Source organism: Bombina bombina, chromosome 10, assembly GCF_027579735.1.
Source record: "Bombina bombina isolate aBomBom1 chromosome 10, aBomBom1.pri, whole genome shotgun sequence".
In the NCBI taxonomy this organism is placed as follows: Eukaryota; Metazoa; Chordata; class Amphibia; order Anura; family Bombinatoridae; genus Bombina; species Bombina bombina.
In genome coordinates this window covers 161,933,531-161,947,448 of record NC_069508.1, presented here as the reverse complement: position 1 = coordinate 161,947,448, position 13,918 = coordinate 161,933,531, and the positions used below count along the sequence as shown (strand labels likewise).

Here is a 13,918-nt window from a genome sequence, read left to right as displayed (position 1 = left end):
TATAATCTATATATAAAATCTATCTGTATCTTGTTCATTCACTGTAACTGAACATGTAGTGAAAATCTTTATATCAGAGCTGTTGGCACTTGACTTTATATCACTAATGCAGCTGTGAACAAGAGGCAGTTTGCTGTGGGCAGCAAATAGTGATAACGTCTTGTGTGACTCTTAAAGGAGCCGATAAACACCTTGTAATTGGACTTTCCTGTAGTCTTGCAATAGATTTATTTACCAACCAAGAATGAAAAAGTTTTTAATATATTGACACACAGCTGTAATTTTTTTTAATGCCCCCCCCCCCCACCACAGTTTGTCTTATTTGGCTTATATACCTGTGTGTGCCAGGGGGTAAGCAAGATATTTTCTTTATAAACCCAGTAAATTGCAGGGTGTGCTAGGACTGTACCAGTAGCGTGTCTGCCATAAGCCGCAGCCCGTATAACTGCTGGTTACTAGTCGCACAGATACAGAGGTATAGTGTAGTTACTAGTCGCACAGATACTGAAGTATAGTGTAGTTACTAGTCGCACAGATACTGAAGTATAGTGTAGTTACTAGTCGCACAGATACTGAAGTATAATGTAGTTACTAGTTGCACAGATACAGAGGTATAATGTAGTTACTAGTCACACAGATACTGAAGTATAGTGTAGTTACTAGTCGCACAGATACGGAGGTATAATGTAGTTACTAGTCGCACAGATACTGAAGTATAATGTAGTTACTAGTCGCACAGATACTGAAGTATAGTGTAGTTACTAGTCACACAGATACTGAAGTATAGTGTAGTTACTAGTCACACAGATACGGAGGTATAATGTAGTTACTAGTCGCACAGATACTGAAGTATAATGTAGTTACTAGTTGCACAGATACAGAGGTATAGTGTAGTTACTAGTCGCACAGATACTGAAGTATAATGTAGTTACTAGTTGCACAGATACAGAGGTATAATGTAGTTACTAGTCGCACAGATACTGAAGTATAATGTAGTTACTAGTTGCACAGATACAGAGGTATAATGTAGTTACTAGTCACACAGATACTGAGGTATAGTGTAATTGCTAGTCACACAGATACTGAAGTATAGTGTAGTTACTAGTCGCACAGATACGGAGGTATAATGTAGTTACTAGTCGCACAGATACTGAAGTATAATGTAGTTACTAGTCGCACAGATACTGAAGTATAATGTAGTTACTAGTCGCACAGATACTGAAGTATAGTGTAGTTACTAGTCACACAGATACTGAAGTATAGTGTAGTTACTAGTCACACAGATACGGAGGTATAATGTAGTTACTAGTCGCACAGATACTGAAGTATAATGTAGTTACTAGTTGCACAGATACAGAGGTATAGTGTAGTTACTAGTCGCACAGATACTGAAGTATAATGTAGTTACTAGTTGCACAGATACAGAGGTATAATGTAGTTACTAGTCACACAGATACTGAAGTATAGTGTAGTTACTAGTTGCACAGATACGGAGGTATAATGTAGTTACTAGTCGCACAGATACTGAAGTATAATGTAGTTACTAGTCGCACAGATACTGAAGTATAGTGTAGTTACTAGTCACACAGATACTGAAGTATAGTGTAGTTACTAGTCACACAGATACGGAGGTATAATGTAGTTACTAGTCGCACAGATACTGAAGTATAATGTAGTTACTAGTTGCACAGATACAGAGGTATAGTGTAGTTACTAGTCGCACAGATACTGAAGTATAATGTAGTTACTAGTTGCACAGATACAGAGGTATAATGTAGTTACTAGTCACACAGATACTGAGGTATAGTGTAATTACTAGTAATTGCTAGTCACACAGATACTGAAGTATAGTGTAGTTACTAGTCGCACAGATACGGAGGTATAATGTAGTTACTAGTCGCACAGATACTGAAGTATAATGTAGTTACTAGTCGCACAGATACTGAAGTATAGTGTAGTTACTAGTCACACAGATACGGAGGTATAATGTAGTTACTAGTCGCACAGATACTGAAGTATAATGTAGTTACTAGTCGCACAGATACTGAAGTATAATGTAGTTACTAGTCGCACAGATACTGAAGTATAGTGTAGTTACTAGTCACACAGATACTGAAGTATAGTGTAGTTACTAGTCGCACAGATACTGAAGTATAGTGTAGTTACTAGTCGCACAGATACTGAAGTATAGTGTAGTTACTAGTCACACAGATACTGAAGTATAGTGTAGTTACTAGTCGCACAGATACTGAAGTATAATGTAGTTACTAGTTACACAGATACAGAGGTATAGTGTAGTTACTAGTCGCACAGATACTGAGGTATACTGTAATCCTTTATAAAAACGTATCAAGACTTTTTCCTACAAACTTCTAGTCTAGGGGATTCCTATGAAGAATTAGACAATACCCACTTTATAGACATCAGAATGTCATGGCCAAGGGAATATGATTTTGTGCCACTGTTCACAACGCAAGAGTAAAACAGTAGTACTGTGTGTAGTAAACAGAATTAAGCTTAACCCCTTGTGTATTGTTGTTGACGCCTTCTCACATTTCAGAGGGGTTAAATATATTGTGACTGGTACTGGAGCCCACTTGTGTCAGAATTGTGATTTTCTTCCCTTTTCTCCTCTCATTTCTATATACAGGTACGAAGCAGGAACACTTTGCAAAGATTGCTTGGAAGAATCACAAGCATTCCACAAACAACCCGTAAGTATTGTTTTGTTATATTGTTAAAATGTCCTGCAGTATACATGCTCAGGAGCTGTACATATCCCTCTGATATCCTGCAGTATACATGCTCAGGAGCTGTACATATCCCCTCTGATATCCTGCAGTATACGTGCTCAGGAGCTGTACATATCCCCTCTGATATCCTGCAGTATACGTGCTCAGGAGCTGTACATATCCCTCTGATATCCTGCAGTATACGTGCTCAGGAGTTGTACATATCCCCTCTGATATCCTGCAGTATACGTGCTCAGGAGTTGTACATATCCCCTCTGATATCCTGCAGTATACGTGCTCAGGAGCTGTACATATCCCCTCTGATATCCTGCAGTATACGTGCTCAGGAGCTGTACATATCCCCTCTGATATCCTGCAGTATACGTGCTCAGGAGCTGTACATATCCCCTCTGATATCCTGCAGTATACATGCTCAGGAGCTGTACATATCCCCTCTGATATCCTGCAGTATACGTGCTCAGGAGCTGTACATATCCCCTCTGATATCCTGCAGTATACGTGCTCAGGAGCTGTACATATCCCCTCTGATATCCTGCAGTATACGTGCTCAGGAGCTGTACATATCCCCTCTGATATCCTGCAGTATACGACGGGGTCAGGAGCTGTACATATCCCCTCTGATATCCTGCAGTATACGACGGGGTCAGGAGCTGTACATCTCCCCTCTGATATCCTGCAGTATACGTGCTCAGGAGTTGTACATATCCCCTCTGATATCCTGCAGTATACGTGCTCAGGAGCTGTACATATCCCCTCTGATATCCTGCAGTATACATGCTCAGGAGCTGTACATATCCCCTCTGGTATCCTGCAGTATACATGCTCAGGAGTTTTACATATCCCCTCTGATATCCTGCAGTATACATGCTCAGGAGCTGTACATATCCCCTCTGATATTGGTATGCAGGATCGGAGTGTAGTATTTCTCTTATTTATTTTATTTTTTTACTTTTAAATGAGTTGCATACATAGGGGGCTTCATTAGGGCTTGTACTCTGATTGTATGTGGGAATGAGTTTCTGATCCCTCTTACCATGCTTGTACTCTCCCTGTTACCATGCTTGCACTCTCCCTGTTACGTGCTTGTACTCTCCCTGTTACCATGCTTGCACTCTCCCTGTTACCGTGCTTGCACTCTCCCTGTTACCGTGCTTGCACTCTCCCTGTTACCGTGCTTGCGCCCTCCCTGTTTCCGTGCTTGCGCCCTCCCTGTTTCCGTGCTTGCGCCCTCCCTGTTTCCGTGCTTGCGCCCTCCCTGTTTCCGTGCTTGCGCCCTCCCTGTTACATTGCTTTTCCCTTGCACCTTCGTATTATTGTCTCTCTTTTTTTTCCCCCTATTCAGACTGTCACAGTTCCAGGATGAGTATACGTTGGACCAAGTGATGAATTCACGGAAAATCTTTGATTACCTGACACTGCTGCAGTGCTGGTATAAGGGGGGGGGGGGGCTTTCTGGCAGTAAAGTTTAGAAAAAGTCTTTCTAACCTCTGTTCATAGTAAACCGTACAGCAAGTTGTCCAAAGGTCACTTCAGTCAATGCTGTCAGCGCAGATACCAAACACGTTCAGTCAATTTATACACTGTACTAAATGGTAATAAACATAACTGCATTATTATATAGAGCTCCACAAGGGCATCTAGAGCTCCTATACACACAGCCTGTTGTCTATATAGGACATTTTATGCAGCTGTTCGTACAAACAGCAGGGGCTGTAATTTTTATTTTTAAGCCGTTCTTGGTAGCAAACTGGATATGTATGAAAAAAATATGACTCAAAAATACAATATGTTAAATTATTCTCAATTACAAATAATAATTAAAAAATGATAACACTTGAAGGACGATTAAAGGGACACTAAACCCAAATTTTTTCTTTCATGATTCAGATAGAGCAGGCAATTTTAATCAACTTTCTAATTTACTCCTATTATCAAATTTTCTTCGTTCTCTTGCTATCTTTATTTAAAAAGCAGGAATGTGATGCATAGGAGCCGTCCCATTTTTTTTTAAGAACCTGAGTTATGCTTGCTTGCTTATTGTTGAGTAAATGTCAGCCTCCAATAAGCAAATGCTATCCATGGTGCTGAACCTAAAATGGGCTGGCTGCTAAGATTTACATTCCTGCTTTTAAAATAAAAATAGCAAGAGAATGAAGAAAAATTGATAATAGGAGTAAATTAGAAAACTGCTTAAAATTTCATGCTCTATCTGAATTATAAAAGAAAAAATTTGGGTTCAGTGTCCCTTTAAATACAGAAGAACTGCATAATGCATACTTGCACAATAAAAAGACAATGCAATAGCACTTACTCTGAATTTCAAACTGTACTATGATTTCAAAGCTTGCTGCTATATTCATACCCTCTGTATCAAGTGACAGCCATCAGCCAATCACAGCCTAATATGTATACACTGTGAGCTCTTGCACATGCTCAGTAGAAGCTTTTGCCTCAGAAATTGTTCATATAGAAAGATTGTGCACATTTTATAATAATGGAAATACATTTTAAGTTGTTTACAATTGTGTGCTCTATCTAAATCGTGAAAGTTTTTAATTTGACTTCAGTGTTCATTAACAGACACTGAAATAAAAAAAAATACTTTCCAATTTACTATTATTATATATTCTGATATTTCTGTAGTATCAACGGTGAGTGGTCTTTTTGTCATATTACTATATTGAAGACACTATGTAATAGTCCCTAGCGTCTTTGATTATACAACATAAAGACTGTATAATTAAGAGTGCTTAGTTTGTGGGCCCTCTTCTTGAATGAAGACAGTGTGGCACATTTTTACTTAAGTGTTTTTACTGTTAATCTGTTTGATAGCTTTTTGTAATTGGGGACATCATTTGAACGCTTTTTTCTGCAGCCTATGGCAGATGACGCGTATCTCCCTGTTGGACATTTTTATTCTTTATGCCGCTTGATTAATACAATGGCGTCCCATTTTCTTATTCTAATAATCTCATGAGAGTTGTTTTTATTCTTGTGCTACACAGTACTTGCCCTGTTCAATGTAATCTCTGTGAATCCGAATTTTTTTATTTTTTCAAGAATTCATGCTGTTTGGTGCCACCTAGTGGTGTTTAAGGGTATATTGTATTCCTCCTAAGGGGATTTTCTATACTTCAACTTGACTTTAATATCGTTTCAGGATCATTATCTGAAGCTTGTGAGTAGAGAATTATTTCTTTATTTATGCTCTAGGCTATATAATCTGTTTTTTTATGTTGTCAGAGATATATCATCTCTGCTCAAGTCTGGGTTTTTGCCTTTTATCCTGAGACATATCCATAACCTCTCTCATTTTGAGATTAATGTCTGTGACTTTTTGTTACTATCCTATGCATCATTTTCAAGTCAATTTGAGCTTTTTACACCTTGAATGTGTGTTCGCATCTAGTGGGGGACTCTGCCCTGAATACTCCTGATCCAGTCTGATCTCAAAAGTTAAGCATGGCCAGGCCTGGTCAGTACCTGGACAGGAGGCCGACTGGGAACTCCAGGTGTGGTAGGTGTAACAGATTCTTGGGCCGCACTAAGTGGCCTAAGGTTATCTACCCTGCCTAGCAAGCTGATGGCTTAGAGTTCAAGTGTCCCCCCCCCAGGGCAAACTTATTCTACCTGGGTTATCTGTGAACCAGGTAGGGACGGAGGCCTTCTTAGACTGTGTCAAGGGCCTATTTCTTGGGGTGTCTGGTCCAGTTTCCATAATGGAACAGGGTCAAGGATTTATTTTAGCATTTTGGTAGTTCCCGAACGGAAGGAACTTTTTGTCTTTTTTTAGACCTAAAAGTGTAAGACCTAATTTGTCTAGGTTCCGCCCTTCATAATGGGGACTGTTCGTTTCATTCTTCCTGGAGTCTCTTCATGTTTCCATTCTCAGGGAACATCTCCAGTTTGCGTTTTGCATTTCTGGACAGACATTTTCAGTTTGTTGTCCTTCCTTTTGGCCTTGCTACGGCTCCCAGAATCTTCACAAAGGTTCTGGGGGCTCTTTTGGCAGTGGTCAGATCTCAGGGAATAGCGATGGCGCCTTAACTGGATGACATCTTAGTTCAAGCGTCATTTTTTTCATCTAGCAAGATCTCATACAGAGATGTTGTCTATTCTACGTTCCCATGGGTGGAAAGGGAATCAGGAAATGAGTTCCCTAGTTCCAGACACATGGGTGTGTTTCTTGGGAACTATATAGATTCTCTTTCCATGAATATTTTTATGACGGATGTCAGAAAATCCAAACTCCTTGCTTCAAGCCTTTCTCTCCAGTCTTCTGTTCGTCCATCAAACATCCCATAAACATCTTAGAGTTGAGAGCAATCTTCAATACTTTGACAGCTTGGCCTCAATTTACCTTGGTCCGGTTTATCAGATTTCAGTCGGATTACATCACCTCGGTGGCTTACATCAACCATCAGGGAGGAACTCAGAGTTCTTTAGCAATGAAGGAGGTGTCTCACATTCTACAGTGGGCAGAAGATCACAATTGTCTCCTATCTGCCATCCACATTCCAGGCGTGGTCATCTGGGAAGCAAATTTTCTGAGCAGACAGACCTTTCATCCCAGGGAGTGGGCTCTCCATCCAGAGGTTTTCTCAAAAATATCCCTCAGGTGTGGGGTTCCAGAGTTGGATCTGTTGGCGTCTCGTCTTACAACCGCTGCTTCTTAACTTTTGTTTCTGATGCAGAAGGCTCACGCTGGAAACGTCTGCATTCGCAGCTTAATAAATCTACCCCATAGAATTTTTAATTATTTGAATTGCTACTATAGACAAAGACTGCTTTTTTTATAGGTATGTAGAAGGTGTATTATTTTCACACAAAAAAAAATTCTGCCTCTGGGACGCCTGTCTTTTATCTGGCAAGTAAGAATCAGCAGGTGAAAGAATTCTTTCTCTGTAATAATATATTTACTAGTTCAGCAACATTAAATGGACATGAACCACATTGAGATTAATTGTAATATAAAATGTTACATTTTACGTAGTAAACACAACCTTGCACTATACTTTCATTATTTATTTCTTCCCCAGTTTCCTGTAGTTTTTAACTATGTAATTTGTGGGGGTTTAAATTACAGCAAGAATTAAAAGTGCAGACTCTGCATGCCCAACCTGGCAACATTCTACACAGTGATTGCTTATTCTCATTAACATCTGTCTCTCATTGGCCTCTGCAGAGGAGATAAGATGAGTTTTTAAACGTTGCTGTGAGTTTGCTAACAAATCAATTTAAATGGTTTTAAAACATTTATTTTGTATTCTGACCTTTTGCAATGTAGTGTTTGTTTATCTATACTGTGTGTGTATAAATATGTGTTCTATGTTTCTTTAAGGACTACATCCATTAGATGGAATTTCATAGTTTATTTAAACAAAACTTAACGATTTTTACCTCTTGTGCCCTCAGCCCAACATCAGATGGCGCAGCAGCAGCGGTGTTGGTGAGTGAAGACTTTGTGCACAAACACGGTTTGGAGCGACAGGCAGTGCACATCCTGGCACAGGAGATGGTGACGGACACCCCCAGCTCATTTGAGGACAGCTGCATCAAGATGGTGAGAAATGTCCCCACTGTTAGCACTGTCCTCCCTTCCCTCCAGCTGGGCACCCTCAGTCCTCCCTTCCCTCCAGCTGGGCACCCTCAGTCCTCCCTTCCCTCCAGCTGGGCACCCTCAATCCTCCCTTCCCTCCAGCTGGGCACCTTCAGTCCTCCCTTCCCTCAGGCTGGTGAACCTAAATCATCCCTTCCCTCCAGCTGGTGACCCTCAATCCTCCCTTCCCTCCAGCTGGTGACCCTCAGTCCTCCCTTCCCTCCAGCTGGGCACCCTCAGTCCTCCCTTCCCTCAGGCTGGTGAACCTAAATCATCCCTTCCCTCCAGCTGGTGACCCTCAATCCTCCCTTCCCTCCAGCTGGTGACCCTCAATCCTCCCTTCCCTCCAGCTGGGCACCCTCAGTCCTCCCTTCCCTCAGGCTGGTGAACCTAAATCATCCCTTCCCTCCAGCTGGTGACCCTCAATCCTCCCTTCCCTCCAGCTGGTGACCCTCAATCCTCCCTTCCCTCCAGCTGGTGACCCTCAGTCCTCCCTTCCCTCCAGCTGGGCACCCTCAGTCCTCCCTTCCCTCCAGCTGGTGACCCTCAGTCCTCCCTTCCCTCCAGCTGGGCACCCTCAGTCCTCCCTTCCCTCCAGCTGGTGACCCTCAATCCTCCCTTCCCTCCAGCTGGTGACCCTCAATCCTCCCTTCCCTCCAGCTGGTGACCCTCAGTCCTCCCTTCCCTCCAGCTGGTGACCCTCAGTCCTCCCTTCCCTCCAGCTGGGCACCCTCAGTCCTCCCTTCCCTCCAGCTGGGCACCCTCAGTCCTCCCTTCCCTCCAGCTGGGCACCCTCAGTCCTCCCTTCCCTCCAGCTGGGCACCCTCAGTCCTCCCTTCCCTCCAGCTGGGGACCCTGAGTCCTCCCTTCCCTCCAGCTGGTGACTCTCAGTCCTCCCTTTAGTGGGGGACTTTAAAAATGCATGGGACAAGCATAAGGCTATCATTCGAAGTAGATAAGTTTATACTGTTAGGTAAGGTCGGGCAGACTTGCTGGGCCTATGGCTCTTATCTGCCGTCAATATCTATGTTTCTATGTTTCTTCCCTCAGGCTGGGGACCCTCAATTCTCCCTTCCCTCCAGCTGGTGACCCTCAGTCCTCCATTCCCTCCAGCTGGTGACCCTCAGTCCTCCCTTCCCTCAGGCTGGTGACCCTCAATTCTCCCTTCCCTCCAGCTGGTGACCCTCAATTCTCCCTTCCCTCCAGCTGGTGACCCTCAGTCCTCCCTTCCCTCCAGCTGGTCACCCTCAGTCCTCCCTTCCCTCCAGCTGGTCACCCTCAGTCCTCCCTTCCCTCCAGCTGGGCACCCTCAGTCCCCCCTTCCCTCCAGATGGGCACCCTCAGTCCTCCCATCCAGCTCGGCACCCTCAATCCTCCCTTCCATCCAGCTGGGCACCCTCAATCCTCCCTTCCCTCCAGCTGGTGACCCTCACTCCTTACTTTCCTCAGGCTGGTGACCCTCAGTCATCACTCCCCTCAGGCTGGTGACCCTCAGTCATCACTTCTCTTAGGCTGGTGATCCTCAGTCGTCACTTCTCTTAGGCTGGTGATCCTCAGTCGTCACTTCCTTTCAGCTAGTGACCCTCATTTCAGGCTGGTGATCCTCAGTCCTCACTTCCCTCAGGCTGGTGACCCTCCGTCTTCACTTCCCTCAGGCTGGTGACCCTCACTCTTCACTTCCCTCAGGCTGGTGACCCTCACTCTTCATTTCCCTCAGGCTAGTGACCCTCACTCCTCACTTCCATCCAGCTGGTGACCCTCAGTCTTCACTTCCCTCAGGCTGGTGATCCTCAGTCCTCACTTCCTTCCAGCTGGTGACCCTCATTTCAGGCTGGTGACCCTCAGTCCTCACTTCCATCCAGCTGGTGACCCTCAGTCTTCACTTCCCTCAGGCTGGTGATCCTCAGTCCTCACTTCCTTCCAGCTGGTGACCCTCATTTCAGGCTGGTGACCCTCAGTCCTCACTTCCATCCAGCTGGTGGCCCTCAGTCTTCACTCCCCTCAGGCTGGTGACCCTCACTATTCATTCCTCTCAGGCTGGTGACCCTCACTTCTCACTCCCCTCAGGCTGGTGATCCTCAGTATTCACTTTCCTCAGCCTGGTGACCCTCACTTCCCTCAGGCTGGTGACCCTCAGTCATCACTTCCTTCAGGCTGGTGACCCTCAGTCATCACAGGCTGGTGACCCTCAATCATCACTTCCCTCAGGCTGGTGACCCTCACTCCTCACTTTCCTCAGGCTGAGGATCCTCAGTATTCACTTCCCTCCAGCTGGTGACCCTCATTTGTCACTTCCCTCAGGCTGGTGACCCTCACTCCCCTCTGGCTTGTCCTCTGTATTTTTGTTTTTTTAGACCTCCTCACTATTGTTTCTTTCCGTAGGTTGGATACGATATGACTAAGACAGCAGCAGAGAGATGCTATGAAAAGGCTGGCGTGAGACCTGAGGATCTGGATGTTATTGAGCTTCATGACTGTTTCTCTGCAAATGAGCTCATTACATATGAGGCTCTGGGGCTCTGCCCAGTAGGTGAGACTATGCCAGGTTTCTTTATACACTTAACAGGGCCCAGCTGCACATTACACACAACTCACACTCTTCTGTGCACTAGTCCTTCAGACAAGCAATGTATCAGAGGAGGAGAGTAAACCCTTGCTCTCCCCTCCAAGTAACCCAGACCTCGCTCTCCCCTCCAAGTAACCCAGACCTCGCTCTCCCCTCCAAGTAACCCAGACCTCGCTCTCCCCTCCAAGTAACCCAGACCTCGCTCTCCCCTCCAAGTAACCCAGACCTCGCTCTCCCCTCCAAGTAACCCAGACCTCGCTCTCCCCTCCAAGTAACCCAGACCTCGCTCTCCTCTCCCAGTAACCCAGCCCTTGCTCTCACCTCAAAGTAACCCAGAACTCACTCACCTCTCCCAAAGTAACCCAGCCCTCGCTCTCCTCTCCCAATAACCCAGCCCTCGCTCTCCTCTCCCAATAACCCAGCCCTCGCTCACCTCTCCCAATAACCCAGCCCTCGCTCTCCTCTCCCAATAACCCAGCCCTCACTCTCCTCTCCCAATAACCCAGCCCTCACTCACCTCTCCCAATAACCTAGCCCTCGCTCTCCTCTCCCAATAACCCAGCCCTCGCTCTCCCCTCCCAGAAACCCAGCCCTTGCCCTCCCCTCCAATAACCCAGACCTCACTCTCCCCTCCAAGTAACCTAGCCTTTGCTCTCCCTTCCAATAACTCAGCCCTCACTCTCCTCCCCCAATAATCCAGCCCTCACTCTCCTCCCCCAATAATCCAGCCCTCACTCTCCCCTCCCAATAACCCAGCCCTTGCTCTCCCCTCCCAATAACCCAGCCCTTGCTCTCCTCTCCCACTAACGCAGCCCTCGCTCTCCTCTCCCACTAACGCAGCCCTCGCTCTCCTCTCCCACTAACGCAGCCCTCGCTCTCCTCTCCCACTAACGCAGCCCTCGCTCTCCTCTCCCACTAACGCAGCCCTCGCTCTCCTCTCCCACTAACGCAGCCCTCGCTCTCCTCTCCCAATAACCCAGCCCTTGCTCTGCTCTCCCAATAACCCAGCCCTTGCTCTGCTCTCCCAATAACCCAGCCCTTGCTCTGCTCTCCCAATAACCCAGCCCTCGCTCTCCTCTCCCACTAACGCAGCCCTCGCTCTCCTCTCCCAGTAACCCAGCCCTCGCTCTGCTCTCCCAATAACCCAGCCCTTGCTCTGCTCTCCCAATAACCCAGCCCTTGCTCTGCTCTCCCAATAACCCAGCCCTTGCTCTGCTCTCCCAATAACCCAGCCCTTGCTCTGCTCTCCCAATAACCCAGCCCTTGCTCTGCTCTCCCAATAACCCAGCCCTTGCTCTGCTCTCCCAATAACCCAGCCCTTGCTCTGCTCTCCCAATAACCCAGCCCTTGCTCTGCTCTCCCAATAACCCAGCCCTTGCTCTGCTCTCCCAATAACCCAGCCCTTGCTCTGCTCTCCCAATAACCCAGCCCTTGCTCTGCTCTCCCAATAACCCAGCCCTTGCTCTCCTCTCCCAATAACCCAGCCCTTGCACTCTTTTCCAAATAACCCAGCCCTCGCTCTCCCCTCCCAATAACGCAGCCCTCGCTCTCCCACTAACGCAGCCCTCGCTCTCCTCTCCCACTAACGCAGCCCTTCCTCTCCTCTCCCAATAGTCAAGTCAAGAATACTTTATTAGCATGACATTATTACATGTGTTGCCAAAGTAATATGTTACAATAAAACAGATCAATAACAATTTATAAAGTAGGAGTATAGTGGATAAATATGATAACAGTTCATTTAATCTGATTGGGGGTTCTGGTCATGTGACACTCTGCTACATATTTTGCTACTATCCTTGTAACTTTGTTTTTTTCTCCTAAGAGTACACATAGTCTTTCTTGTTCAGACATCTGCTCTCCTCTCCCAATAACCCAGCCCTCGCACTCTTTTCCAAATAACCCAGCCCTCGCACTATTTTCCAAATAACCCAGCCCTCGCATTCCTTTCCCAATAACCCAGCCCTTGCTCTCCACTCCCAGTAACCCAGCCCTTGCTCTCTACTCCCAGTAACCCAGCCCTTGCTCTCTACTCCCAGTAACCCAGCCCTTGCTCTCCACTCCCAGTAACCCAGCCCTTGCTCTCCTCTCCCAGTAACCCAGCCCTTGCTCTGCTCTCCCAATAACCCAGCCCTTGCTCTGCTCTCCCAATAACCCAGCCCTTGCTCTGCTCTCCCAATAACCCAGCCCTTGCTCTGCTCTCCCAATAACCCAGCCCTTGCTCTGCTCTCCCAATAACCCAGCCCTTGCTCTGCTCTCCCAATAACCCAGCCCTTGCTCTCCTCTCCCAATAACCCAGCCCTTGCACTCTTTTCCAAATAACCCAGCCCTCGCTCTCCCCTCCCAATAACGCAGCCCTCGCTCTCCCACTAACGCAGCCCTCGCTCTCCTCTCCCACTAACGCAGCCCTTCCTCTCCTCTCCCAATAGTCAAGTCAAGAATACTTTATTAGCATGACATTATTACATGTGTTGCCAAAGTAATATGTTACAATAAAACAGATCAATAACAATTTATAAAGTAGGAGTATAGTGGATAAATATGATAACAGTTCATTTAATCTGATTGGGGGTTCTGGTCATGTGACACTCTGCTACATATTTTGCTACTATCCTTGTAACTTTGTTTTTTTCTCCTAAGAGTACACATAGTCTTTCTTGTTCAGACATCTGCTCTCCTCTCCCAATAACCCAGCCCTCGCACTCTTTTCCAAATAACCCAGCCCTCGCACTATTTTCCAAATAACCCAGCCCTCGCATTCCTTTCCCAATAACCCAGCCCTTGCTCTCCACTCCCAGTAACCCAGCCCTTGCTCTCTACTCCCAGTAACCCAGCCCTTGCTCTCTACTCCCAGTAACCCAGCCCTTGCTCTCCACTCCCAGTAACCCAGCCCTTGCTCTCCTCTCCCAGTAACCCAGCCCTTGCTCTCCTCTCCCAGTAACCCAGCCCTTGCTCTCCTCTCCCAGTAACACAGCCCTTGCTCTCCTCTCCCAGTAACAC

The 13,918-nt window shown here is 46.0% G+C and overlaps 1 protein-coding gene across 1 annotated transcript in view; it reads left to right on the top strand.

Annotated features, from left to right (window-relative positions):
- Positions 1 to 13,918, top strand: part of SCP2 (sterol carrier protein 2) — an 88,204-nt gene that overhangs the window by 17,963 nt on the left and 56,323 nt on the right. Inside the window, exons 7-10 of the mRNA XM_053693460.1 lie at positions 2,651 to 2,714; positions 4,096 to 4,182; positions 8,169 to 8,316; positions 10,735 to 10,882. Coding sequence (XP_053549435.1) covers positions 2,651 to 2,714; positions 4,096 to 4,182; positions 8,169 to 8,316; positions 10,735 to 10,882 — 447 coding nt within the window. The remainder of the gene's footprint in view (positions 1 to 2,650; positions 2,715 to 4,095; positions 4,183 to 8,168; positions 8,317 to 10,734; positions 10,883 to 13,918) is intronic.